The sequence below is a fragment of the Podarcis vaucheri genome (genome assembly GCF_965113315.1).
Source record: "Podarcis vaucheri genome assembly, chromosome: 9".
In the NCBI taxonomy this organism is placed as follows: domain Eukaryota; kingdom Metazoa; phylum Chordata; class Lepidosauria; order Squamata; family Lacertidae; genus Podarcis; species Podarcis vaucheri.
In genome coordinates, this window is record NC_138767.1 from 39,878,536 (window position 1) to 39,893,523 (window position 14,988).

At 39.7% G+C, this 14,988-nt stretch overlaps 1 protein-coding gene across 4 annotated transcripts in view; it reads right to left on the minus strand.

Moving 5' to 3' along the window:
- LRBA (LPS responsive beige-like anchor protein) overlaps window positions 1-14,988 on the minus strand; it is a 359,890-nt gene that overhangs the window by 3,926 nt on the left and 340,976 nt on the right. For all 4 annotated transcript variants that reach the window (XR_014223382.1, XM_082237533.1, XM_082237532.1 and 1 more), the window contains exons 54-56: window positions 8,266-8,367; window positions 5,122-5,318; window positions 683-834 (exon numbers count right to left, since the gene is read on the minus strand). Coding sequence is in view for 3 of the 4 variants with exons in the window: in XM_082237533.1 (XP_082093659.1) it covers window positions 683-834; window positions 5,122-5,318; window positions 8,266-8,367 (451 nt within the window). In the remaining variant the exon portion in view is untranslated. The remainder of the gene's footprint in view (window positions 1-682; window positions 835-5,121; window positions 5,319-8,265; window positions 8,368-14,988) is intronic.

Below are 14,988 nucleotides of genomic sequence, written 5' to 3' on the forward strand. Positions count from 1 at the left end.
ACATTAAAAACTTCCCTTTTTATATATCCTATTCTCTATTGGTTCTCAGATTGATCCTCCTACTTGAACTCTTAGCTGAAAACACCTACAAATCTGGTAGCCAAATTTTCTCTGGCAGCTATGAAACTTTATTCCAGTTATGTTAATGCACTGTAATTTTTTAAAAAATGTTGTAAATTATAGACTTATGTTGTGTGATTTTAGCGGAATGTCTTGTTTTTTGCCCTTTGTAAGGCCTCTGGCTATATACAATAAATTGAACTGAATGGGCTGCCTCAGTGAGAGAGAGATGGGAAGAAGGGCTTATTTCATCAGCTTTCCATCAAGTACCTACATTCCCTGAACTGTGGTCATTATAGGAACAACTCTTTCGAAATTGGTTCCTGGGTTTTTATTTCTATTTTTCTCTTCCCTCCCTGTCCCTTTCCCCCAATTTGTTGTGCTGTTTTGGGCTTTTCTTTTCTTTTCTTCCTAAGACTGTTCTGATTGTATGCAAGCTGCTCTGGGAGCCTTTTCGGCTGAAAAACAGGGTACAAATGCCCTAAATAAATTAGTAAGTCTTTTTGCTTTCTTGGTGTTACTTTTTATCATTATGGATTCTTTTCTGCTATAAAGATCTGTGCTGAATGAAGCCAGTACAAAGTGGTATCAATAGCAAATAACTCAAAACGAACTGACTCACCTTTGGTCATAGGAAAGAGCCATGGATCGGATTCCAGCATCACAACCAGGATAGGCAAAAAGTTGCTTGAGGTCACACACTTGCCACACCATAACAACCCCATTGTCGCCTCCTGTAAGGAGGTACTGTCCATCCCGGCTCAGCTGAATTGCCTAGAAAAAGAAAAGGCAAGACTTCTGTTAAAAGAACAACTTTAGTCATTCAGTTCTTTCTTCCATGTGTTAATTATCATCCAACAAGGCTGAATGTTTTCATTACAAATGCAGGATTTGCAAATGCATATACAGACAGAGAGTAGATAAAACACATAATACCATGATCACAACCTTTCCAAAATATACAAGTCAATACTTTTATAATTATTGCTTATTCGGACAGTGAGGACTTAACTCAAACTTGCAGACAATGGCGGCATTTATTTTCTTATAAGCCATATTACATCCTATAAAATAAAATTCACAGAGTAACTTTTACTGTCCCCTGGTTATAGTTGGGAGTGCTGAATGGAAAACCTTCAACATGTTAACTGGAGGCTGAAAGTTGCTATTGATAATCTTTTAACATATTTGCTTGTTAAATTACGGGTGCATTATGTGGGCACAATGTCAACACATAGTTTCAAGGCCAAACTGCAAAGGTTATTGCATGGGAAACTGCTGCACTCTTTCAGAGGACTCCATCTCCTCAAGCTACACAGCATAGTCATTCCAGCCAGCAACATAACCTTGCCAGTCTCATATCTCTCTGCAAGCAGATGGGAATAATCAGAGAGCCAAAAGAAGCGTTATCTGCAGCATTTCAGGAGGTACGCTGGCATAGGTTTCTCCATCATGCCATTCTCTTTTGGTAGATGTCAGCCCCGCCAGTTGAGTACTAATGCCTCACACTCATACACGGGAGCACCTCATGCTCTGTTAAGAATCTATTTCCTTGGGATATGAGTTGAAAATCACAGTCGGAAGGAACCATGAAGGTCATCTAGTCCAACCACCTGCGATGCAGGAATCTTCTGTTCAACGTGGGGCTCAAAACCCACAACTCTGAGTCTCATGCTCTACCGACTGAGCTATACATCATGCATCATCTTATGTCGCCTTCCCATAGTTCAAACCATGTTCAAGGTGGCTTCCAACATGAAAATCACATAAGTACAAACCAAAAAGTTTGCATTGGGTAGTAAAATTACTACCCAAAGTAGTTATAAACAATACATAAAATATCAAAAAGAACACAACCAAATTGAACCATTTCCATATAAATCATAAGAAAAACTAAAAGTTACTAAAGATAAATATAAATAATATCAAAAGCAGCAACAAAAACAATACCCCAGCCCAATAGTTTGTTCAGCAGCATCAGCTTTTGTAGCTGGAGTTCATCAGGGCCCCATCCTCCCAGACTCTGTGTGAAGAACCACCTTCAGCTCAACTTAGCTTTTAACCATTAACTCTTTTTCACTTACATTTTAAATAGTTGAAAGTGAAAGTGCTTAACTTTTAAGTTAACTCTAATTAATTTTAGAAGTTGTTAACTTCTAAATTTAGCTTGTAATATTTTTTCATTAGCTTTTCATAAATAAAACCTTTTCCCACAATTGCTATACACATTAAAAATAGAATAATAAAAACCGTTCAACTCAGTATAAACTGCAGTATGGCTAAATTACCTATCATGGTAGTTATTTCTTATGACAAGTCCCAAATACGTGTTACACATTTTTCACCTAAGAAAGAAACTCTACTTGCCCTTAGAATCTAAGCACATCAGGTACATTATACATTAACAAATGACAATGAAGACAGCAGGAAGGATGATGAAGCTGAGGCAGTAAATTGTTTAAAAGAAAATGCTGCACTCACGTTATCTAATAAACCAAATACGATTACTAAAAAGATTATTCATTATAAGCAAAATCAATATCCATTTTTTTGCTCATTTCACAAATGGCAATCTCCTAAGGGTATTTTTGAAATTGCAGTGAGGACCATGACAAATAATTATTTGCTACAGTTATAAAATTCATCTGATGAAAATCCATTAACCTTATGGTTATGGTTCACTTGAATGTTATACTGGAGGCTTTTTATCAGAGAAATGCTATATTAAAAGGCAAATTAAAGCCATTAATCTTGAACTCTTCTACAACCAATGAATCTAGCAAATTTCTGTGCTCTTGATTAAATAAAATATGGGATTTATAGTTTTACTAATAGATGTGGCATTTTACTGAGTCACCTAGAAGGGAAAAAACATTGATAGACTGATATATATGTTGGTTTGGGAGTGGGGGCAAGTCTGTCAATGTTTCAGTTTCACAATATTGCCCTCAGGATTTGGAATGTAAAAGATGTTCTTTATCTCAAGAAGCGGTTTAAAGTTCTGATGTGGCCTCACTATGAAAATACCTTTGGTTTCTACTAAGTGGTAACCTAATGACAACTCAACTTTTTTCCAATACAGTGGTACCTCGGGTTACATACGCTTCAGGTTACAGACTCCACTAACCCAAAAATAGTACGTCGGGTTAAGAACATTGCTTCAGGATGAGAACAGAAATCGTGGTCCGGCGGCGTGGCAGAAGCGGGAGGCCCCATTAGCTAAAGTGGTGCTTCAGGTTAAGAACAGTTTAAGGTTAAGAACGGACCTCCGGAACGAATTAAGTACTTAACCCGAGGTACCACTGTATATAGTTCAGATGTGCAAATAATCTTCCAAAGCATACATTTTAAGGAATCTTCCATATTCATTTGTTTCTGACTTGCACTCCCCTTAAACAGTCTCAAAACTCAGATTTGTGAGAGACCACTATTCTGAAAAAGCAGACCTGTCAGCATGACAACATTGGTATAAAGCAGCAAGAGCCAGTTAGATACTTCACTTTTCAAAACAGACTCAGGAAAGAAAAATAAATTGGTTCCTTTGGGCAGAATAGCATACTGGCCTTGTTTAGGATAGAATAACTTTAGTTCTCTGGACGGCCTGCCGACTTAGATTTAAGTTACTCATTAAGATATCTAAACATTGCAAGGCAGATCTGCTGTGATATGCTGTTAGCCTAAGTTCCACTGAGCAATACAATATTTAAAGCAAAAACAGGTGGAATGTGTTGATTAGGCCCTGAGCATATCCAGACTGCCTAAAAGTTCTCTTGGTAGCATTTTTTTTTGTACTTGTATACAAGACAGTAAATCAGAAGATTATACTGTCTGAATAGAACAACTGAAAGCTTCAACTTTGTTGGCTGTGCAAACTGAGCCCACAGATACAATATATATATATATATATATATCAGAACAACTTGAACACACTCAATTTTTCTACTACCATCAGAATGTGAAACTGTTGGACTCCAGTGCCTGTGGGCAGAGACATTTTGAACACTCTCGTTTTAATCATCCTGTTGCCGCGTTCCTTGCAGCATGATAAAGTACAGAAGCTCTGGGGAAAAGACTGTGGATTGTTTAAGACTAAATCCAAGTGGGACTGCTGCGGGAAAATAATGGCTTGGTTTGTGTGTAATGCTGGTCTACAGAGAGTAGAATTTCCATTGCATAAAGCGACACTCCTGAAACCTTGGGAATGACAAACACTACAGAAATTGTTTTAGCCAGCCAAGGGATTGTGAGATATTTTACAGATTTACTGGTCTAGCTGACAACATAATCACAATGGAAAGCAACACGTTATCAGCACAGTTATTGTAGGAAAAGGAAGTTAAAAACACTAAGTACCAGGGGGCTATGGTAACACCACCACAAACACTTGGCTGTGAATTATGAATAGTATGGCAAGTATAAAGTATGAATTGATAATACATTTAACGCAGGTGGACATGTGAAACAAGTTACAGCCACTTTCCCCATATAATTATATCTGTAAACAATTAGAGCGTTATTCTCCTCTACACAAAAATCAGCTTGTTATGTCGCTGATCCAAAAGTTCAATCCTGCTTGGTTCCGGTGTGCCAGTGAGTTTTCTGCAGCAAACTTGCTGGCGCACCTGAACCCTGTGGAAAGAAGGATTGAACTCCCTGCACTGAGTTTAATCCTGCGTGGTGAGCATCTCCCCCCCACTTCCATGGATCCACTTTGACACATGGACAGCACAACCTACCTGCCAACCAACTGATATCATTATGACCCCGGATGAGTGGCAGGTGGATGAGCCCACTCATCTGTCAAAGTTGGCTTGCAGGTTGTGGAAGAAGAAAAAAAGTCTGGCCTGCCAGGCTAAACACGCTCCCCATTCCTGTTTAAATTAGTTTTTCTTAAGGTCTTTCATACTACAAAGCAAACAGATAAGTAGGAAAAGGTACAACTAAGTTTTGTGTCTTCGTTCTTCTTTTTTTCTCACTTGCTGAGAAAACACTGAAGTATAAGACTTCAAATGTATGGAATTATGACGATGCTGCACATGGAATGAAGTTTAAAATGCTCACCCTTATATTATCATCAGTTTCCATAGTCGCTTGCAGTTTCCCATTCACACTGAATACGCAGAAGTGACCATTGTCATAGTATATGACACAGTGACCCTCTCTTGATGCCTGGATAAGCTTTGCTTTCAGACAGTTTTCAGGTGCTTCTAACGCCCTCAGTAGATCTCCATTCATAGAATGTATGAGACATGGTCCTTCTGATGAAAGAGGAGGAAAAAGGTAAAAACGTTAACACTTTCTACAGATGCTAGCAAAGTAGATCTGGCTTTCTCTGATTAATTGTGATCATAACAGGAAAATAAGCTGGTTTGCTTAGACAATGCGACAGTGTCATTAAAACTATTTAAGACACGTATATCTTGCCATTCCTTCAAGTCAGAGCAATGTACATGTTTTTACCCAATTTTATCCTCACAGCAACCCAGTGAGGTCATCACGCTGACAGTGTGGGTGACTGGCTACATTCACTTATTTATTCTTATTTATTCATTACATTTATTTCCCGCCTTTCCTCCAAGGAGTTCAAGCTTCTCCTCCTCCCCATTCTATCCCCACAATTTACCCAGTTAGGTGAGTGAATATTTGAACCTAGGCAGTGAGGAATCCTACCACACGCCCCCTTCCCTAAAACTCACTGCTCCACACCCTAGTAGTAAGAGAAGGGAAATGGTGCCTTGCTATGCATGTTTACTCAGATGTAAGTCCTACTGTATTAACAGAACCATGCTGTAGAAGACAGAATCAGAATTCAAAATGACCTTAACAAATTGGAGAACTGGGTGCAAGCTAACAAAATGAATTTCAATAGGGACAAATGTAAGGTTCTACACTTTGACATGAAGAAGCAGATACACAAATATAGGATAGAGGGCCACCTGGCTTACTAGTAGTACATGTGAAAAGGATCTAGGGGTCTTGGTGGACCACAAGCTTAACATGAGTCAACAGTGTGATGCAGCAGCAGCAGCAAAAAAAAGCTAATGCTATTCTAGGCTGCATCAACAGACGTATAGTGTCCAGATCAAGAGAAGTAATAGTACCACTCTATTCTGCCTTAGTCAGACCACACTTGGAATACTGTGTCCAATTCTGGGTACCACAATTTTAAAATGATGTTGACAAGCTGGAACGTGTACAGAGGAGAGCAACCAAGATGATCAAGGGTCTGGAAACTAAGCCTTATGAGGAGTACTTGAAGGAGCTGGGTATATTTAGCCTGGAAAAGAGGAGACTGAGAGGAGATAGGATAGCCATCTTCAAAGATCTTAAGGGCTGTCACATGGAGGAGGGAGCTTGCTTGTTTTCTCCTGCCCTGGCGGGTAGGACTCGAACCAAAGACTTCAAGCTGCAAGAAAGGAGATCCCAACAAAACATTCGAAAAAACTTTCTGACAGTAAGAGCTGTTCAGCAGTGGGACAGACTCCCACGAGAGGTGGTGGACTCTCCTTCCTTGGAGGTTTTTAAACAGAGGTTGGATGGCCATCAGTCATGGATTCTTTAGCTGAGAGTCCTGAATTGCAAAGGGTTGTACTAGATGACTCTCAGGGGTCCCTTCCAAGTCTAAGATGCTATGCTTCTAAGTGCGTATAGGATTGGAGCCTGAAGGTTTCTTTGGGAAAGGAATTTTGCATTTCGGGGTTGGGGAGGAGCTCCAAGCCGACAGTCTGTTCCAAAAACAGAGTTATCTTCCCATATAACATACTGTATTTTTTGCTCTGTGAGGCGCACTTTTTCCCTCCTAAAAAGTAAGGGGGAATGTGTGCGCGTCTTATGGAGTGAATGCAGGCTGCGCAGCTATCCCAGAAGCCAGAACAGCAAGAGGGATCACTGCTTTTGCTGCGCAGCGATCCCTCTTGCTGTTCTGGCTTCTGGGATTCAGAATAAATTTTTTTTTTTGTTTTCCTCCTCCAAAAACTAGGTGCATCTTATGGTCTGGTGCGTCTTATAGAGCAAAAAATACGGTACTTCTCCTTCTTCTTCTTCCGTTTCTAATAAGAGCCAGGAGAAAACGCTGAAGGTCAGTATTTTCTCCACTGTTTCTCTTACTAATGCAAAATGGCAGCTACCTCTTCCTGATGGCCTGAGCGAACTGGGGAACTGGGCATGTTCAGAAAAGAAGTCCCGCTCCCAGCCAAGGAACTCATGTGCTACTGATGTGGGTGGATCTGGCTTGAGGGAGGAAAGGCCCCTTCCTGCGTTTTTGTAGAGAGGGGTTTGCTTGCTTGCCGCCATTGCTGCCGAGTTAAAAACAAAACAGAAGGAGACCGACTGTAAAAGCGGCAAGCAGGATTTGGTAAAAAATAATAATAAATTGGATCAACTTGTAGATACAGTGGTACCTCTAGATACGAATGGGATCCGTTCCTGAGCCCTGTTCACATCTAGAAGCAAATGTAACTAGTGATGGCACGTCTGCGCATGCGCATGTCACTTTTTGCTGCTTCTGCGCATGCGCATGCCATCATTTTGAGTGTCTGTGCATGCGCAAGCGGCGAAACCTGGAAGTAATGTGCTCCGTTACTTCTGGATTGCCACAGAGCGCAACTCGAACGCGCTCAACCCGAAGCGCATTCAACCCAAGGTATGACTGTATTGTTCTAGGAAGATGGAAAATATCTCTTCCCCTCACACACACATTGCAAACAAAATGGAAGGAAAAGGATTTCCCATAGGGATTTACACCTAGCATGGGAGGTGATTTGTGGACAAGCACAGGAACATATAACCGATACAAATATATTCTCAATACCAGTGAGAATATACATGAGGAAAACCCAGTGTCCATTTCTATTGGAACATAAAACATAAATGACATAATTTATGCTGCAGCACTGGTACACTCCAGGCAGAGGTCAGGACACAACAGAAAGAGAGGAAAAAGCTGTCCCCTGACGATTAGACATGGTTAGTCTCTACAAAGCACTATGTGGGACTCATAATTAAATGGTGAAATGTAACATTTTGTCTGTCTTGCTAGTTGTTCATTTGCTTTGCTTAGCTTTTCAAAATTGGTGAAGATAAAAGATTTGTATAAGAAAAATGAATAAACTTAACTTTCATAGCCTAAAGAGTACTAATCTTCAGCTTTCAAGGGGGGGGGGCATTTTCAAGTAGAGTTCTAGAAAAGGCTGCAACAAAATTTACCTTTAGAACCACTTATTACCAGGCCGAGTTCAGCACAAATTGAAGCGCAGGTAATCTCATAGTCATGACCTGTCAAGATTGCTCGAGGAGTGGCAAATTCACCTTCAATGGGAAGAAAGAAAGAAATTCCTTTGTCACACTTAATTATTTTATTTATTTCATAAAATTTACACACAGTTTGATTGCAAAAACAAACAAAAACTTCAAAGAGGTTTACAAAAGATAAAACAGTAAAATCAAGAAAAATTCACAGCCATACTTTAAAACTTACAAAAGTCAGAATACTGAAACAAATCAAAATTACCTCAACTTTCTAAGCATCTGGGTAGGCTTGTCTAAAGGAGAATATTTCTAGTATGCACCGAAAACAGTACAGGGAAGGCACCTGCTTGATCTCAATAGGCAGCTAGTTCCAAAGTGCAGACGCTGCTGCATCAAATGACCACATTCTCACAAATGCGGAATGGGGATTATGTGGCACCCGCAGTAGTGCAAATTCCATTGATAGTGTTGCGATATTTATTTGCGTCATATGCTGTTGCCCACCAGTAAATGCACAACGCAGTTCTCGACAGCCAAGATAGAACATAGAATGAAACGTTTTTAACACACAAGGCTCAATTTACAGACACTGTTAAAATAAGCCTTCCCTATGAGGTGTTTGTATGTAGTCAATATGACTACATGGTCCAATAAAAGCAATTAAACTAGGTCAATGAGCCTATGGGGGCCTTTGTTTGTATACAGCAATGGCTCCTTCTCCATAGAATCTGCAAATCTGCAAATGGGCAAATTAATAAGGAAGTCCTTTTGGGGAGGGGAGGGCCGGGAATTCCATGAACAGATCAAAGCTGGCATGCATACAAGGCTTGCTCAAGACATTAGGTTCCCTGAGGCAAAGTATAAGATGCTCCATCGTTTTTGCTGTACCTAGGGTTGATGGTTGAATCCAACCCTGGCAACAGGGTAGCATCCTCCACTTGCTACCTTAGGGCAGCAAGACTCTGCTCACCAGCTAAGGTGAATGGCCAAAGTTCTCAGGAGGAATGGCTGGGAGACATGGCTGCCGCTGATTGGTATCTATCACCTGAGGCAACGGTCTCACTTTGCTGTTTGATAGGATCAGACCTGCATTGTACAAGGAACTATTGGATCAGGGAGGTATTACAACTCGGTGGTAGAATGGTTCCATGCTAGGATTCAACCCTCATATCTGCTGCTAAAAGGATAAAATAGCAGATGGTATGAAAGTCCCCAGCTTGACATGGTAAGAGGCAGCTTCCTACATGGGTACAATGCATATCCTATTGAAATACTGGGCAAAACTTCAATCGATTTCAACAAACCAGAACATAAACTTGGAGTTCAAGCTATGTTTTTATTCTGCTGTATGCTGAACTAGACTTAATTTTATTTCCGAGAAAAGTGCTTTTTTAAAAAAAACAAGGAAAAAACAATACTTTACTGCAACTCAACCCTGCTCCCTCTTTCAAACTACACAATTTTAAAATAGCCACCATAAATTTTTAAAAAGCTTTTATTTTATGGAAGATTTGGCAAAGCACACTCAAATCCAGGAAGTATGGCAGACAGTTCAGGAGGGGTGGTGGTGGAAATCATATTAAAAGCCTAAGAGCAGGAACCCTACTATATCTCCTTATGTTTATTAGGCAGTGCTTAGGTGACTGTGAACAGTCACTACGCTTTTATAAAAAAAGAGGGGTTTGCTGATCTTTCCTGATCTAAGGCGCAGATAAAGTAATTTTTAAAAAAGCAATGCTTTTTTTTACTACTGAGATGAATGTGCATGGTTTAACCAAAAAAGTCCTTCTTTTAACATACAATGGTACAACTGCTGTGTGAAAGGTTGACTGATATGTATCTGAGATCACTGAGTTGCCTTTCATTTTGTGTCCTCTTGCTTCCATGGCATGGCCAGCTGTGGCAGCACATGCTGTGTCTGATGAATATAGGACTATAAATAGTTCCTAGGAGCTGAGTTAGAGCTATTTGGAGAGCAATCTGTAGCTCATTCCTTAGGCGAGATGCTGCAGAAGGGCCATGGGATGACATAGCCACTCGCTAGTATTCTCTTTCGCATGAAGAATGACAGCGTACTCATCTTTCATGCAAATGGCAACTTAAGGCTACTGCTCAAAGATTCCATTTCTTAAAGTGGGTAAAGTAAACTCATTGAGGGTTGCATTCCCTTGCTAGCAACCTTCCGCGGGCCACAAGCCAATGGCAAACGGGACCAGAGGCAAAATAAGGAAGGGAGGGATGTTTCTTTGCACGTAGGCTACATTCCAGCCATGCAAAAACCAGAAGTTTATATAGAACCACAACCATACACATCTCCTAATTTTGGCAACCAGGACACATTCCAGCCAGGCAAAACTATTCAAGGAGGGAGGAGGGGGGCTTGCCTAGGGAAAGTCCTGAGAGCCAGATAGAGAAGTTTGGAAGGTCATAGTTGGTCCCCAAACCTGAGGCTCTCCACCCTTGCCATAGAGGAGGAGGAGGAGGAGGAGGAGGAGAAGGAGGAGGAGGAGGAGGAGGAGGAGGAGGAGGAGGAGAATCTGGATCAAATACTGAGGAGGAGGAAAAGGAGGAGAAGAGTTTGGATTTGATATCCTGCCTTATCACTACCCGAAGGAGTCTCAAAGTGGCTAACATTCTCCTTTCCCTTCCTCCTCCACAACAAACACTCTGTGAGGTGAGTGGGGCTGAGAGACTTCAGAGAAGTGTGACTGGCCCAAGGTCACCCAGCAGCTGCATGTGGAGGAGCGGAGACGCGAACCCGGTTCCCCAGATTACGAGTCTACCGCTCTTAACCACTCCACCACACTGGAAGGATGCACTGTAGTAAGCCCAGTTCAAAATGGCAGTAAGATTAGTATGGACCTAAGACCAACAAAGGGTTTGGCACTCCAGCAGTGCTACCACTTTCATCTAGCATAGAGTACCCAAGCACATTTTGAGTCTGCATGCCCTTTTCAGATTAAGGAGGGCCTGGAGTGAGCTCTGACAATAATTGCATTATTGGCACGAGTTACATTCAGGGTTTTCAAAGTCTGTTGCACTCTAAAAGTGTTAACAGCTCATATTACCTAGGAATGACCAACAGCACAAAAGTTTTTAAAGGAAGAGGCAACAATAGATCCATCCAGACAAATATACACCCTCTCCTGTTCTGAGCTTAGAGTATATGAAAAGAGTGGCAGTTGGATGGACTTAAAGAGTTTGGACATTAAATGATGTTGCAATGCCAAGGATTCAAATGTAAAATCTTCAGAAGAAATAAATTAAACATAGGTTGAAAAATACAACATCAGACACAATCCCGAAGGTCGTATACGTTACTAAGTGTCTGGACTCCAGCCAATTTCCACATGTATTTCCCTTGTGACTGCATAATTCATTTTTGCACATCAAATGTTATTTGAGTTGTTACCAGTTTAGTAATTTTATGTTTCAAATATATATATAATTAATTATATATGTTTTATGTCTCAAATATATATATAATTAATTCAGATGCACAAGAAATTAACTAAATATTTTTAATAAGATGAACTGTATTTATAATTTTAGCACAGGCTGCCTACATTGATTTAGCAATGGTATGTTTAAAAGGCTATTGAAAGTTTGTCTAACCTTCGTTCTCAGCACCAATGTAGCCTTATGGAACAGGAGTCCTTTGAAAAGTCAGACTGATTCCTTTGATAAAAATGTTAAGCATTTAGGGTTCTTCATGCTTCTGGTTTTCCAAATAATGGTGTCAACTCAGAAGCTGATTGTAGAGCAGAAGAGATTTCTTTAAAAAGCTTTTAAATTCTTAGTACCTCAGAAGATTGTCATGGTTTTCAGCAAAGAAAAGGGGGGAAAATAACTTTGCTTCTGGTTTAAGGGGCACCACTTCAAACTTTTCAGAACTGCTTTTGGGGGAACTGGCTTCTATGTCTTCTTTGAAATCCCAGGGAAGTGACTTCAAAGAAAGGCAAGGCTTTGTCCCTTAAGCAGGTTTACGACCACTGATCCAAGCTTTAATGAAGGCCTGAAAAGAATGTTGAGTACATCTTTATGGAGATCCTTAAAGCAAGATGAACAAGTCAAATGAAATTAAAGAAAGTCCAAATCCTGTTCTAATATCCAAAACTGTTTTGCAGATTTATTTCGGGCAACACTATATTTAACACGGCCTCAAGCTCATTGTTAAAGCTTTACCTAAAACTTGAACTTGGTATTTAACACAACATTCACAAAACAAAGAGAGTACCTTCTAAATCATATAAAACAGAGAAATTACGCTACTTCAAGAGTTACAAAACACACACAAAAACCAAATCCGTTCTGTAGAATCCTTTTCCTTCCTACTAACTGTTTGCATAAGCTATAACTCTTACAGAATTAAAACAAAGAATTCATAACCTCAGAGCGTAAAAGGAGATTAGTTCTGTTCGGCTAGTAATATTGTACTAGAAAAAAAATGAAATTACTTAAATTTTCTTGAGAGTTTGTTCCTTGCTTGATTATGAAGTGTATCTGCTGTTTCATTCTGTTAGGCTTAAATTTCATAGAGGAAAAGTGAAAGAGAATCTGGAGAGGCAACCGAATGTGAATAGTGGTCCATACATCTTAAATCAATCCAGCAGACTCTTTATGAATGTTGACTTCCAACCTACATTTACAAACCACTACTAATTCTACCTTTTCTTTTCTTTTTACTTTAAAAGGTAGCTTTTCCTAAACCAAGCATAACTAGACTCTGTTCATTATTCAAAGCTAATTCATGTAAATAACTGATTTTTCTACAACTGTAGGGCTCCCCTAGCACTTCAATTTTACAAAAGCAATTTTTTTTTTTACGTCTCAACATAAAAATATAATTAAATAAAACAACCCTTCTCTATTTTTATTGACTCCTGCTATAAACGTATCTTAAAAGGTTAGGTAAATAAACGAAATCTGCTGTTCAGTTTAACTCCCTTGAAAGTATTTTAAAGCAAAACTGTGAATGTCTAATAAGATTTGAGTTTTGTTTTTTTACAATCAGGAGGTGTATAAATTTCATAAATAAATAGTTGAATGTTTAAATATAAGCTAAAACCTTCCCGATGCTGGCACATGTAGAGGAACCCCCACCAGAGACCAAGTGGCGCATAACAAGCACGCATGCAGAAAGCATGTCAGGTTCATACAGGGAATGTGTGGTCTGTACACACATCTTATATCCCTGTCCAATCCTTCCCTTCAGGCTGTGTATATCCCAGAGTGTTAATGTGCACATGGGACTGCAGAGCCATTTCCCCACCCACCCGTGTGTGTTTTTGTGCATATTCATCCACATGTGAACACTCTCAATGCTTCCCATTCACACTAGTGGACTAGTGGGCTGTATTTGCACTGTGTGGTCTTGCCCCCTCCCCATGATTAGTACTTCTCCACCCGCCCTGAATTCCAAAAACCTTAAGCCCATTGTGGGCATGCATTGGTTCACCTGAGCATACAACTCTGGTTTATTTTTTAGATACAAGTTTTCCTGTGTACCAGGACTTGCACAAAATGCATTGTGCTCGGCCCCACTAGCAGCCCATCCAGGTATCCCTCAACAACAGAAATAGGGTATGCAGTGAGAGATGGCACCTAGGAAAATATCACAACACACTTTTTTTTAAGCACCACACCCACACAATGTGTTTCCGTCGACAACTGGGTAACATGCAATTTTATGCTGGAAACCCCTTCCCCCCAAAAAACCCCCACATTAAATTCTAATTAAATGGAAGGAAAGTGGAGGCTGCCATTTGGATGAGGACAACATTGTGCATATGATATGACATGAAAAACATGCACATGTAAGATGTAATAAATCCAGTTTAAATGGCCCTGTGTACACATCCTCTGCCAAAGAACACACACCACAAGTAGAGAGAAAACAGGGCCTTGTTATATTCTATGGGGGTCCCCACCCTCTTCATATTGTGTCCTAAATGTTCAAAAAGAGTTGACTTTTAAAAATTTGATCTAGGAACCGAAAATGTGTGTACTAAGAACTTCTAAACATAGAAATATGAAATATGATCATATATAGCTGGTTCAGGAACACTGAGATTGGTAACAGACTGCTATTATAACTCATAAATAAAATTATAAATAATTCCAGATACACTTATTAGCCAGGTTTTTTTTTCTTTTTAAAGTAAGCTGGTTCAAAGTTATTTTTTTAAAGGAAAGGAAACAGGAATGAATGAATTCAAAGGGGGTGGGGAATATAGTATAATACCACAAATGGTGCATCAGTATTTTAAAACATACAGATATTAAAGTATTGATGCAATCTTTATGAGGCAGGAGCTCTTCCTTTCAAACAGGTGGTTTTAACATTCAAAATCAGAAATAAAAGTCTGTGAAAACAAACGAGGAATAGGTACTAGCTAATACAAAGCTATAACTAAAGCAAACTTGATTTTTTTTCCCCTGAAGCCTTTTATAGTTCTGTGGCTGAATAAGGAGTTCTCAAACCTGCGTACTTTAGACTCCCAATACGATTTAAAATTAGTCAAATTAGCATGGCCAATATTAGCATTTACATTAAGTGGAACACACAGAATGTCCCATTTCAGATTTATACAGAGCAACTTCTTAAGTTAAGAAAATAATTGAGGAAATTATTATGAAGTTTCTCTCTTTGGCCCACTGGAAGAACAGCTCTGACGAAAG